This window comes from Pipistrellus kuhlii, unplaced genomic scaffold, assembly GCF_014108245.1.
Source record: "Pipistrellus kuhlii isolate mPipKuh1 unplaced genomic scaffold, mPipKuh1.p scaffold_m20_p_6, whole genome shotgun sequence".
Classification (NCBI taxonomy): domain Eukaryota; kingdom Metazoa; phylum Chordata; class Mammalia; order Chiroptera; family Vespertilionidae; genus Pipistrellus; species Pipistrellus kuhlii.
In genome coordinates this window covers 27351269-27366060 of record NW_023425562.1, presented here as the reverse complement: position 1 = coordinate 27366060, position 14792 = coordinate 27351269, and the positions used below count along the sequence as shown (strand labels likewise).

At 40.7% G+C, this 14792-nt stretch overlaps 1 protein-coding gene across 5 annotated transcripts in view; it reads right to left on the bottom strand.

Moving 5' to 3' along the window:
• The window catches only part of PIEZO2 (piezo type mechanosensitive ion channel component 2), a 309124-nt gene that overhangs the window by 240825 nt on the left and 53507 nt on the right, over window positions 1-14792 (bottom strand). For all 5 annotated transcript variants that reach the window (XM_036418633.2, XM_036418635.2, XM_045574327.1 and 2 more), the window contains exon 2: window positions 4418-4513. In XM_036418633.2, the coding sequence (XP_036274526.1) occupies window positions 4418-4513 (96 nt within the window). The remainder of the gene's footprint in view (window positions 1-4417; window positions 4514-14792) is intronic.

Sequence of the window (14792 nt, the reverse complement as noted above, 5' to 3'; positions counted from 1 at the left end):
AATATATTGAGCAGTTACTGCTGCCTTCTTCCATATTTTTCATGTTTTATTATTTACATTCCTTTCCACACAAACGAAATACAAACTCTCTCACCCTATTGACCAATGTACTGTACTCAATATATCATCAAGTATAAGGAATCTATAATGTGTATGGTTAAATAATTTAATGCCTGATCAACTTGGAGTTCTTGGGCCACCTGCAGTGAATTATGGATTAGTTAATAAACGTAATGGAGTGCAGTCTCAACTGAATGTACTGTTACGTGAACAGCAAGAGATTCTCGTTCTACAATAATACAGGTAGACCCTGCTTTCAAAAGTTCGCTTTTACACCACTTCACTTTTACGGAGACCTACATTGGTTCCTGTTTTCGCTAACTAAAAGAAATCTGAAAAGGATTTTGCTTTTATGATAAAAGGTGAGAAGCGAAAATAGCTTAGAGTGTTTGTGTTGCAGGGTGTGCCCTGAGCAGGGAAAGGGGCCCCGCCCAGCTCCTTCCCCAGGAACTGCGCTCAGCATCTCAGCTTTAAGCCTTCGCAGCTGTGCACTGTCTGGGAGCATCTGTGCTTTGTCTTCATTTATTTTGTGCATCGTTCCCACGATGTGTCCTAAGGCAATTGCCTCTTTGCTTTACACAATTTCAGTTTATGAAAGGTTTCATGGGCACCCTCTATGTTGGATAGCAGGGGAAGCCCGTGCATGCTTAAATAAGATGCTTATCGTTGTAAGTAAAAGCATAAACATTCTATTTCTTCAGTCACTCATGATCCTCTGGTCCCAATCAAATTTAAAAAGGAAAAATCCTATGTTCTATGGTGCCCTGAGCTTCTGAACACAGGATTAGAGCTGTGTTCATAAATGCTTCTACCACACTTGACTCTGGAGAGAAATCCATTCCTTAATTACAGAATGCCTTAAATACACCAGGCACTGTTCTAGGTTCTAGAAAAACTGCAGTAAACAAAACAGCAAAATCCTTGCCATCTTAAATTGTACCTAGTGGAAGGGAAAGCAACACAGCAAATAAATGTGTTAACATGGGACTCTGGCTCAGTTGCAGGTGAGGGACCAAGGCTGAGGGTTGGAAAACACTCCCTCATACTTCAATGAAAAGGGCATTTGATTCAACCCATGGTTCCTTGTCCCACGGAGGATATGAAAGAGAATATTAGAGAAGCTGAAGGAGGTGGATATTGTCAAGAGAATTCCAAGCCTAGTGAGAAAGGCTTCAGTGAGACCACCCTGGGAGCTCAGGGGACATACTACACTGAAAGCCACTCTGATTTGAGAAATCCAAAGGTGAGACTCTTGCTGAGGGAAATAGCTGCACACTGACCGATGGCTGATTGAAGGTGCCTGTTCCCCGTGCTGTGAGTGTGCGCCCGAGTGTGTGTGTGTGTGTGTGTGTGTGTGTGTGTGTGTGTGTAAGAGAGAGAGAGAGAAAGAGAGAGAGAGAGAGAGAAGAGATAAAAAGAGAGAATAACACTCTAGAGCCAACTTAAAGTCACCTTGCCTAAGAAAGACTATGGGAAAGGTCAGCATTAGAGCAAGGAGATCAAAGGGAGCCATAGCCAGTGGGTGGAGAATCCTTGGATGCTGGGAAGCGCTGCCACCACTGGGCGCTGGAATATGCTTAGTAATTCCTAAAAGCTCCTCCAACTCTCAGATTCAGCAATTCAGAAGAACCCCCAAGTAAGTTACGTGTATTGAACCCCCAAGCAATTGTCTTCACTCAAACTCCTTTTTGCAACTTAATAACATGTCTATATGTAACTAACATCTCCTGATCTCCCTCCGTCTCCCACACAGTTGTTTCCAGCCTGACAGCAAATCTGTGTCTAGTCACAGGCCTGCGGAAAGCCTCAGGCACACTCAGATGATCAGTGTCCTGCTGGGAGCCCTGTGGACACCCCAGTGCAGAGATGGCTTTCACATGTAGGCCACTTCAAGAACTACTACAATAAAGACCCACCTTCTCAGCCAGGATTCTGAATTCCCCACCTGCTAGGGCCCCCTGTGGATATACTTTTGGGGGGAAATACTTGTAGGGGGAAATTCCAACAGATCAAATGGAGACCAGAGGATCAGAGAGTAACTTTCAGGTATATGCATCACGCATTGGGTTCAGGTGAGTCTGTGTTATGGACATAGTCCTGTGGACATGCACAGAGGCCTAAGCAGCTTTTGGGGGCGGTGGGGGGATCTGAATTTGCTTGCTGTTTCTAGGCAGAGACTGTCTGTGAGCAGGTGGTGCAGGGATTACTAACAGTTCTTTTCAGTTTGCCAATGCACTTCTCATTGATTTGTGTGAAATGTGTGCGAACATGAGTTGGATAGTTCTAATTCCTGAGGAGTCTCATTGCAGCTTCTCCCCAGGTCTGACGTGGTATGATCCACTCCACATAGGCATTACTGGTGTTCTTGTCCACTCGCTGCCAGAATCGCCCAACATGGGATATTTCAAAACACAGACATAAAAACACAGGGCTTGTGCTTTCCAGGTGATCAGAAATAAATAGGTGGGACATTCTTTCCTGGAGTCCCTCTGCATTTCCATAGACAAATCAATAAGGCTATGAATATTGGTCATGCTTCTTATTAAAATGCAGGGGGGAAAAGAAAATAATCATTACACTGCATCCAGATAGTAACTGAAAAAGATGCCTGTGGGTTTGTTTCCCTTTTGAGCTCAGTTCTTCCTTCGTCTCCTGTCAGGAGCAGCACCCACAGAAATCTGTGTACTCACTGTGCTTTGCTTGTGCACTGACCTCATGACATTCTGTTAATTCAGAATATGGCTATACACAGAGAGGAGTTGCTTTTTTGCATTTGCTTTCACATTTCAAGTATGAGCTCCCTGACAGGGCCAGTCGCTGCTGCACTTGGGCATAAAGGGTGGGACCATTGTCATGCAGTTGTGACACAGTTGCAATCCCACCCCTACTGAGGCTGAGGTAAGAGCTGGGCTGGTTGTTCAGGAAGAAGGCAAAGCGGTCATTGTCACATAACGATGAAGGGAGGAAATATCAGTTACCTGATTTCCAGATGAAAGGATAAGGGGACACCTTGATATATCAATAAAAGCAATAGATACTTTACTGGACTATACACAGGTCCTCTTTTCTAAAGTGGTTTATTCTGAATGCGTCTTTCTTTCAAACATAAGCTCCAAGCCATGAAGTAGGAGTTGCCTGTATATTTCATCTTGGTTCTGAGGCCAGAAGCTACTCTGTTTACTAGTAAAGGCCTTTGTTTATACTGAACTCTAGGAAAGAGGCTAAGTTGGGTGGGGTCACATAAACAACGAATTTTTGGTTTGAATGTGGATTTGTATAAACTCCCATTTCTGGACCCCTTCTTAACTTTGTGTATTAAGGATTTAAGTGACTTAGAAAACTATTACTTAAACTCTTCCTGTGGCAAGAAAATCAGCATAGCATCTGCAGTCATAACTGTTCAGATGAATGGTCATAACATGCACTGTAAATGTAATAGTTAAGGGGAGGAATGGAAAAGATCGTCATTATTGGCTGTTACAGCCTTTACTTTTTTCCTGAAGAGGCACCACTCTGAACTGGCAGCCTTAACCCACGGCCTTTTCCAACCATACCACAGGTTGGGCCAAACAGCTTCCTTTTCCTCTCGTGTATCCATACAGCCATCATACTCACCTAAGGCCTTTGGCCCTTATTTCTTATAATGTTATTGTTTTGAAAAGCAATTTATAAATTAACTCAGTGCAGTTTAATTTTAATATTTGTGGGTGAACTTCAAATACATAAATTGATAAACCAGATCATGCTTCCTAATCAGAGCCTCAGGAGAAATTGCTCTTTTCTATAACTTCAGGTTTTTTTAAAGCAATGGGAAAGAAATCTAACGTTTTGTAGTAAAATGCTTGAGAAACTATTCCTCAAACTCACATCACTCAATCACAGTACTAGATAGAGGCATATGTAAGAGATCTCAGCTGATGTGTAAACAACTCATGACTAGGACTCGGTTTCTTATCCAATCCTCCTGTTGGCAGCTTAGAAATGTAAGATACCTCACTGCCTCTTTCCTACTTGCAATCCAATATGCAAAGCATGTGCCAATTTTGTCACACCATCTGCCTTATTTCATTGACAATGCAGTGAGTTTGTCTTAACTAGCCAAAACATTCCAGATGTACTGCAAGCCTACTAAGAGAGAGTTAATGTGGAACTTGCATGGGGATATTATTGGTGTAAGTGACATGTATTCAACATGTTCCGCACTGCTCTTCTTGGTGCAGCTGTTCACAAGTGTGACACCCAGTCTCCACTGGCCCAGCTTGCTGCAGAGACAGCGTCTATCCCATCAGATAAAGACAGCCCAGCAGAGACAGAAAATGCATTCAGAATGTGGCACAGAACAGTAACTGTCTCTTACCTTGCATCGTCGCTCTTGTTGGTTCTGAAAACAGAGGGATGAGCAAGAGGTAGATGAGGTAGACAAAGGAGAGTCCATTGTACCGGAATGCACATGCTGTGGGGAGAGAGAGAGAAGAGAAAAAATGAGTTAATAAGGTAGGCTAACAGGATATAAGCAACTGTGTGGTGATAGCATCAAGTATCGCTGGATCAAGCTAAGTAGATATGTCAATTAAGAAGTAAAAATTGAGCATTTATTCTGTGTTCATTTCTATGTGGAGGAGGATGAAAAATGGAGAATTAAATGCATGGCCCCTGCTCTTAAAATCTAACCAGGAAGGCAACACCAATGTATCTGAATGAAGGCAGGTCATAAATAAGTCAAAAAATAAGTAAGCAAATTAAAATTGCTACAAAAATATAGAGGGAAATGGAATTAGTGAGAGTTTGAGGTGTCAAGGTTATCAATGGAAGCGATAACACTGAAGAAAAGAGAAGAACAATATTGGGTAAATGTTCTATGGCAGGGCTTGGTACTCAGTTAATCCTCATTTTATAAGTACTCGCAGGCTCAGAGAGACTCGGTCACTAACCTGATTCTCCCAGTTAGGATGTGACTGAGGCAGAACTTAGTTCAGACTGCAAGCCTGTGCCTGTACCTTTTATCACTCACCTTAAAAGTAGCACAGAACTCCAGTGGAGGCCTTGTCCCTCCAAGTTCCCATTTCCTCACCTGTGAAATGGGTATAATAACTGTCTCTAACTTGATGAGCTTATGCTCTAGAAGCTGGCAGTGGAAGAGGCAAAAGAAGGGAAAATAAGGATAGTGTGATAGGGGAGAAAGAAATCAACAAAAAGAGCTCTTTATCTCAAGGTGGTCATGCATGTATTTGTAGCTTTGATAACATAACTGACATTCCCAACCTCCTTTGTGAAAGATATAAAGCGGGAACAAGTGTTCACACTATTGATTGTACTGACAGGAAAATACATAAATGAGATAATATAGAAGAATAAGAACATGTGTCTGACTCATACAACTTAATAAAAGGAAGATAAACAATCCAATAAAAAAAAATGGACAATGGACCTAAATAGATACTTTTCAAAAGAGGACATACAGAAGGCCAAGAGACATATGAAAACATGCTCAAAGTCACTAATCATCTGAGAGATGCAAATCAAAATGACAATGCAGTATCATCTCACACTTGTCATAATGGCTATCATCAACAAATCAACAAACAACAAGTGCTGGTGAGGATGTGGAGAAAAAGGAACCCTCATGCACTGCTGGTAGGAATGCAGACTGGTGCAGCCACTGTGGAGAACAGTATGGAGTTTCCTCAAAACACTAAATAATGGAAATCCCATTTGACCCAGTGATCCCACTTCTAGGAATATATCCCAAGAAACTAGAAACACCAATCAGAAAGGATATATGCACTCCTATGTTCATAGCAGCACAATTTACCATAGCTAAGATTTGGAAACAGTCTAAGTACCCATCAGCAGATAAGTGGATTAAAAAAATGTGGTACATTTACACAATGAAATACTACACTATGGTAAAAAAAATAAGGAGCTCTTACCATTTGCAACAGCATGGATGGAACTAGAGAGCATTATGCTAAGTGAAATAAGCCAGTCAGAGAAAGATAAATATCACATGATCTCACTCATTTGTGAAATATAATGAACAACATAAACTGATGAAGGAAAACAGATCCAGAGACAGAGAAACATCGACTAGTCTGTCAAACCTCAGAGGGAAGGTAGGGGAAGATGCGGGGGGAAGGGGGAGAGATCAACCAAAGAACTTATATGCATGCATATAAGTATAACCAATGGACAGAGACACCCGGGGGAGAGGGTGTGAGTCAGGGTGGTGGGGGATGGGGGAATGGGAGGGGAATAAGGGCACATATGTAATACCTTAATCAATAAATAAAAAAAGATCATACGTCTGAATTGCCTTTATAGCTTCCCTCCCCACCCCCCTTCTGCTTCTTATTTCTCATCCAGAGTTGAAGTTCCCTAAAAGCAATCCAAAGGTATTTGGTTATTCATTCAGTCAATATTTATTGAGCATCTCCCATGTGCCAGGACCATCAAAGATCCCTTCCTGCCTCCGGAAGCTTAGGTTTTGGTGGGGAGATGTATGATGAACAATAAAAGGTCAATTACATGTGTTGGAAGATAAGGGTTACATAAACAAGAAGTCAGCAGGAAAAGAGGGACCCCCGGTACACTGGGTGAGGCGGCCAGTGGCAGCATCCATTAGGAACACGGAAGATAGACCTCGATGAGAAAGTGCGATTTGAGCCAAGAGGTGAGCTAAGTGAGTGAGTTGGCCAAGCCACCTCGTGTCAGGCAGAGTCAGTGGCTCAAGCCAAGGCCCTAGAGCAGAAGCCGACCTGGCCTGTCTGATCTGCCCATGACAGGGAGGCCAGTCCGCAGCCGAGTCCTGGATTGGGCCCGATCATGCAGGCCTGTTAAGGGGTCAGAGGACGGTGGTTTTTCTCTGAGATGTTAATTCAGTGACAGGTCTTCCTCTTGGCTCAAGGTTGCAGACCTGCCTCCTGCCTGTGCCTGCAGCTTCCTTTCCACCCAGGCACATTCGATGCTCTGTGCTGCCACGCAACTCAACAGCCAGCTCTTTCCATCTGCTCTGCTGCTTCCTGCCTTTAGACCTTCCAGGCACCATTCCCTCCCTCCTCCTAGAACATCTTCCTGTCCTTCCGGTCAGGCACAGTCCCACACAGCTCACCTGTTTCCTCCTATGGGAAGTTGACCACATCCATGACCTCCCCCAAACAGAAGTGCACTTCCCTCGTTGGTGCCTCTTCCAGAGCACCTCTCCTTCAATGCCACAAGCCTCTGTGTATGTCTGTGGCCATGCCTGTTCTGTCCAGTGCCCTGTGCCCAGGAGATGCTCATGCTCACAGAAGGAATGAATAAATGAATAAGATGAAATAAAAAAGATGCGAGGGCATCTAAAAAGGAAATTAGGGTATTCAGGTGTACAACATTCTTGGTAGCATAGAAACATCACAATTGACATTGCCCAAAATAAACATTTAGTCAACTACAGTATTTCTTTTATTTTTATACTTAAGGTGTTTTGTTTTGTTTTGTTTTAATGATGTGATTTCTATTATGAAGCAGATTACCTAACTCTGTGCATTCCTGGGTAAAGAGAAAATTTACTTGTATAATTGCATTGCTTTGAAGTAGCATTCATAGTGCACTCGTCAGCTGTGGACTTGTATCTGTAAATGACTTACACCAATGAGCCTGCTGTGTGTCAAGCCCTGATCTGGGCACTACACATACATCAACTCATACCATTACTGTCTTCCCTTTACAGATACTGTTTTATTCTCTTGCTACACATGAAAAAGCAGGCACGAGGAGAAAGCACGCTGAGTGCAAGCACAGCTAAGTAACAAGCTGAAGACTGAGCCTGGGAGTCTAGTTCCTGAGTCTGCGTCATCATCAGAAATCCTCTGGGCCTTATCATCACTGCTGCACATCCCTGTCTACCTCCTCCCTGGTTAACTGCCAAGGGCTCAAGGAGCAATGCCTTCCTCCCACAGGTTGACAAACACTCTGTATGTATTTTGCTGTTTTATATTTATAACCCTTTTCTGTAAGGTTTTATATTATGCATGGTAGACATGTATATACAGAGGATATTTCTGACGGTTAACTTTGAAGGAGGGAGAAAGGAGTCTACTCATGGTTTCTCACAACACAACCTTTATTTATAGGAAAATCTAAAGAGGAGTGGCCCATAGTGGTAGGCAGCCTGTAAGTAGTCCCCAATAAAAGTCCCCTGGTTGCAACACTAGTGAGTAAGCCCTGCTCTTGAGTGTGGGCTGGAGCTGGTGACTCACTGCCAGGGAACAGAGAGTGTCCGGATCCCATCTGGTGGCTTCTGCCCTGGCCACCCTCTCTGCCTTTATTCTTGCTCACTCTGAGGGAAGACTGCTGTCAGTGAAAAGGCTCATGTGGCAAAAAACATATCTCTAGCCAGTAGCTAGCCCGCACCAACCAACAGCCACAAGTTACTAGTAGCTTAGAAGCCGGTCCTCAGAGGACTGTGCCCTAACCAACCCCTTGACTGCAGCCTGTCAGAGCGCCTGAGCCATTCCTGACTCCCAGAAACTCTGAGATAGTGTTTGTTGCTTTAAGAGACAAAATGTTTGGGTAATTTGTATGTAGCAATAGGTGATTAATACAAACTTAAAAAAAACTTAATCCACCTCTAAAAATCCAACTTCAATTATGTTTTAGTCTGAAATTGTGCCATTTGATGACAATGGCCAAATTGCTAAATTCCCCACTTTAATATGCTTAAAGTTGCTACCCAGGAATTACCCAAGCATATGGGGACTTTGAGTGCCATATCTAAGTGAGTTATCCCATCTAGGGATATGCTTTTAAATTTGTCAATAAGGCACATCCTATATAATAAAACCCTAATATGCAAATCAACTGAATGGCTGAAAGGCTGGTCACTATGATATGCATTGACCACCAGGGGGCAGATGCTCAATGCAGGAGCTACCCCGTGGTGGTCTTTGCACTCCCACAGGGGGAGGACAGCTAATTCAGAAGCTGGGCTCACAACTGGGAACTGCAGAGCGGGTGGCAGGAGCCTCCCCAGACTCTAAGGCAGTTCTAAGGGGATGTCCGACTGCCAGCATAGGCCCACTCCCCCAAGGGGTCCCTGACTGTGAGAGGGTGCAGGCTGGGCTGAGGGCCCGCCTCCCCAATGCACAAATGTCATGCACTGGGCTGCTAGTTTGAGCATAAAAAGCCTTAGAATGCAAATAGCAGCTGTTCCTTTATCAAGCGAGATATTGCCTTTGTTCAGGACCTGGTGACACTTCTTGCATATTCATTACTCTTCCTAAGGAACTTCATATTATGGCTGCACTATGTTCCCAATTCCCCACACCTCTCTCATGGACAGTCAAGTCACTGGGACCTCTGTCCTCTGCCTCAAGAATTTTACTGTTGAGCCGAAACCTGTTTGGCTCAGTGGTAGAGCGTCGGTCTGCAGACTGAAAGGTCCCTGGTTCGATTCCGGTCAGGGGCATGTACATTGGTTGCGGGCACATCCCCAGTAGGGGGTGTGCAAGAGGCAGCTGGTCAATGTTTCTCTCTCATTGACATTTCTAGCTTTCTATCCCTCTCTCCTCCTCTCTGTAAAAAATCAATAAAATATATATATTTTTTAAAAATTTTACTGTTGACAGTAGAGTGTTTTTATTAATGCAGATCAAGGTGTTCAAAGGGAAAGAAGATTGGTTTCTTTATCTACACATGAACTATAATTTCTACTATCCCCACTATAGTTTCTACCTGGTTTAATCATCCAAAATTATATGGAAATTTCCCTTAATTTTCTAAATAAAAGACTTTGCCAGCTAGCAAGCTCACAATTACAACCTGAGATAACAAGTCCTCACTGAAGTGCTTCATAAACATCAATGCTGCCATTTGAATTGTAAACAGCTGGGCTCATCTGATAACTGAGTTTCATTTTCTAAAGGAGAAAAGAAGGCATGTGGTTTTGGAAAAACTCTCCAAGTAGGAAAATGGTAGGTTTGATTTTGACAACTTATAATTTATCAATATAGAAAAAGGGAAAAAATCTCTTGCAAATATAAAATTGTTAAAATGGCCACATAACAATTATTTTAAAAAATGCTTGTGTTGCAATACAAGTATATTAATTTCCCTATTACAATGTGATCATGGAGAGTTTAATGCACTTTAATTACCCTTCCATAATAGTTGAAGGTAATAATTTTAGATTATGTTATCAAAGGTAAGTGCTCTCAGAACAGAATTTTTAGCAAGGAATGACTTCCTACTTCCTTCATACACTTCAGCCAAAGCCAAACATCTCACTATTAATGGCCTGGGAGACAGTGTCTTTAATGTTTAGAACCTTCATTTCAACTAAGTACATCCTAAATGATCTTTATTACCTCAGGGAGCTCTGTTTAACAGTTACCAGAGCAGTAGATACACATTATTCAGAACAAGCAATTTCAAAACCAGGTGACAAAATAGTTCTGTCATTTCAGTGATTCTAGAAATTGTGTGTTTATACTTTTAATATTTTTCCTTCTTCATGTCCTTTCAAAATTATGGTTTATTTTATTGTTTAAAAACCACCAACAATACAAACAGCTGCAAAGGATTTATAGTGAAACAGGAAGAAAATTAAACAATCATAGATTTTTTTTTTTTCCTTAAGGAAGCAGCTATAAAAGAAATAAGAGGCAGGAAAAAGGCTGTTTTGTCACCTGAGTCATTGTCTATTTGTGTAGCACTCTTTTCTCCATTATATACTCCTGTGTTTTACATCCGGTTAAATTTATAAATGTCCCAGATAGTGTTGCTTTGGAGCAGCTGACAGTCAAGACAGGAGCATTCTTTTCCCTTTTCCTTTATCTCTGACCTCCATATCCACCGGAGGTCTTGTTCCCAGTGCTTCCTTCAGATAGTTACAAAAATTATTTATTCAAGAAATATCTGCCAGAAAGTCTCTCCCACTGCTGCTTAGAAGCACAAGACATATGCTTACCCACTTAATCTCAGATAGCACCTGCATGATGTTCTTCATGCATGGCAATATGTAACAGTGTTCATATATTTGTGATTCGAAAGGCTAATAGAAATATTGTTTAAAATAAGAGAATGCCATGCTTTCATATTTAGAGCTAGTTCCTATATTTTAACATTACCTTTTTACACAAAGATGTCTGAATTTGCTCTAGGGAGTTTGTGGATAACAATACTAAATCCATCAGCCACGTGTTTCTCACACTTCAATAAACAGAAATACTAGATTGAACATTCATTTCATTATAGAGGTTGGTTAAAAGAATGTAATTTTAGAGGAAAGTCTCAAGGAAAGAATAAAAGGGGCATAAATTACAGGGACACAAATTCAAGGACTTAGAATTAAATTGTATTAGCAAAAAAATCATAACTATTCCTCACTTTACTAAAAAATGTTAAGCCAATCTAAGGAAAACTCAGGTGAAAGTCTCTTATTTGTAAAATATAAAAGCCTTTGGTCTGATTGTTCTACTTTTTTCTAAATAATCTTGGATACCATCTATTTGAGATTGGCCAAGTGGATTTAAAAATTTGTTGTATTTTTAATTTATAAAAAGATAGGTATCTATTTTATATTTTTAATTAATTATATATATAGATATATATATCAAACTGAATATTATGATACTAACACTGTTAACTGTTTAACTGAGATTTCAAAACTCATCCTGATTGTACAGTTTGCATAAAATACATTTTTTAAAGTATGCACTAACTTTTCTCTCCATTAAAAATATCTTTTAATATACTATTCACCATTTAGCAAGTGTGTAAAAATTGTATTTAAAACACAAATCCTTATGCTCAAGCTTGTTCATGCTCAAGCCATGAAACTGTCTGAGAGGATAACAACATGGATATTTTCTGGTGGTTGCAAATGAGGAAATAAAGCTTTTATGCTCATAGATGATTTCTGAAGCTATCTAAATATATATATCAGAAATCAGGTCTATTTCATTGTGAGTATGAAGAACCTGCATTTAAATCCACAGTTCCTAAGCTTACCCAAAATAAAACCTGCACTCTTACCATTGTGATGAACAAAGACTACGGTGCTTGAGTGAATGCTGAGAAAAGTCAAACATTATTCATCTGCCCACCCATCTTAGTAGCTCTTCTATTTACTGAAGAGAAGAGTTAGTATTTGTAGACTGAAAGTGAAGGCCTCACCAGCTTGCTTTGGTCTGTGGTGTTTACTGATTCAGAGTGGCTCACTATCCTTCATGTATTATACACATTTATTCTCATGTGCGGAAGGAGCTTTTAGCTTAGTCTTAACTCACCTTTTTGTAATTCAGCAACTTACAAAACTATGGATTACTACTATATCTCTCTAAAGGTCTATTATTAGCAGAATGTAGATTGTTTTTTGTATTAATTAACTGCAATCAGTTAATTAATGCATAAAAAGCTATTGATCTTTAAGAATTTAAAATTTATTTTTCTCAGTAAAAACATTATTTTTAAAGAGAGCTGATTATAACTCACCTTTAATTTTAAGTTAACTTTTTAATTTCACTTTTTGATTTTTAATAAACTGTCTTTATTAACTCTATTTTTTTAACATCACTTTTCTGTAGTTTTCCCAAAGGTAAAACTTTATCTTCCTTATATACAGGGAGGGGCAAATGTAGGTTTACTGTTGTGAATACATGAAAAAGTTTATTCTTGTATTATTACTTATTAATTATTGTATTATTTTCCATACTTTTGCTCCACTCTGTCTATAAATTCCATTCCACTGCCAGGTCACTGTAGTTTGATTTTCTCACCATTGAGAAATGTTTAGGACTCTAATGATAAAGTGAACTTTCTTCCAGACTTCTAGTTACTTAGACTGGTTAGTGCCACAATCTGTTTCACGTGTTTACTTCGATAAGACACATCAAGATTTCAAATTTGGAAAGTTATCCTTCCATCTATGTTCATATCAGTATCTCTAAACTATTAGATTGAACCAACAAACTTGATGGCTTCATTTGCCGAAATGACTAAATATTAACAAGTTCAGATGATTCAACCTGCTTATTATATGTGGAGAATAAATGTCATTTTCATTTTCAGAAACAAGAGAAATCAGCTGCAATGTTATTTTATCCCCTGACATTCAGATGCTTCCCACGTGCTCAGCCCTAAGTAAGTTCTGGCAGCTGTGTGTACAGGTGGGACAGCAAAGACGGGATCATAAAAGTGCAAATGCATGTATGGATACATGTAGGCTTTATGCAAACAAGGTGGCTTTTTAATAACCGGATTAATTTACTGCTATCAGAGTCTCCTTCTTCAAGAACTTCTTAGTAAAACAAGACTTTCTGTAGGCTTTTCCTGTAGGCTTTAGAATATTCTATATTATTCTTGGCAGCATCCTCCCTGGACTGATGTGTGCATTAGCCTGAGAAGAAATCAATGCAGCTATCTTTAATGAAGTCCTATTTCTCCCATCGTCAGCACATGCTGCCCAACACTGTATCTTGTTTAACAACTAATACAGCTTAAAATTGATTTAAAGTGACTGTTTTTATCGAGATAAGCTTCCGGTGACATCCTGCCTGCTTCCTCCTGAGGACACCCTCTTCCCTGACATATATGGAGCTATTGCTATTGCCTTCAAATATTTCTGTTGCTAGAGAAATAGACACGCCTTTTATGGCATGCATTCAGCCTTCCGCTATGTCAAGGGTTTGTACTTATGATACCGCACTAATGAAGAACAGCCTCCGACCACAGTGTGAAATCCTTGCTCCCAGAACAACATCCAAAATAGCAATGCGTTGGACTGATGCCCCCAAATTAGCATCTTCCGCCAGATCTCTCTGCTCAGTCTCTGACTGCCCAGAGTCTTTGACCTTGCAACGGGCTTTCTCCTCATCGCTTTGAATGTTGACCAGTTGTGTTAGAAGAATGGAGTGGGGTACAAGTGAATCCTCGCAATAAACACGGGAAAGAGACATCTAAGCTTACCCGCCCACCCTCATCCCACTCCCTGAGCTGCTCAGCTTTCTGCTCTTGATCTTACTACCCTTCTTTTCAATAGACACTTCATACTCCTGTCCTGAAAAGCGAAGGTCCTTTAAAAATTGCTGGTGAGAATTAAAGTGAGCATCCCAGCCGAAACTGGTTTGGCTCAGTAGATAGAGCATTGGTGTGTGGACTGAAAGGTCCCAGGTTTGATTCTGGTCAAGAGCATGTACATTGGTTGTGGACACATCCCCAGTAGGATTGCCCAGTGCAGGAGGCAGCTGGTCGATGTTTCTCTCTCATCAATGTTTCTAGCTCTCTATCCCTCTCCTTTCATCTCTGTAAAAAATCAACAAAATATATATTTTTAAAAATAAAATAAATAAAGTGAGCATTCCAGTACCATGTTTAAGCTTGCTACAGTGTTTTCATCAGATCATGGCTTCAGCCTGAGGGAGCATTTGCTTTTGGGTCAATAAAGGAAGAGTCTTAGATCTCCTAGGCATAGATGACATTTCTGTTCTCCTGATTCCTTGTTATACTCTCTCTTTACAATCAGACCCATAAAATGTAAACATTTCTCCCAAATCCCCAAAGGTGAAAATCTTTTGTTATCCTAGTCTATCTCCAAAACGCAGGTCTGACTCATGAGCCACTCAGACTAAGCTGGATGATTCGCATCAAAAATCTCACGGGCTGGTTACCTAAACAGATGTCTTTGCTGGGTCCCTTGACAAATTGTCATCGGGGAACAGGAATGTTGCAGATCCCTGCCACTCTTGGCCTATCCT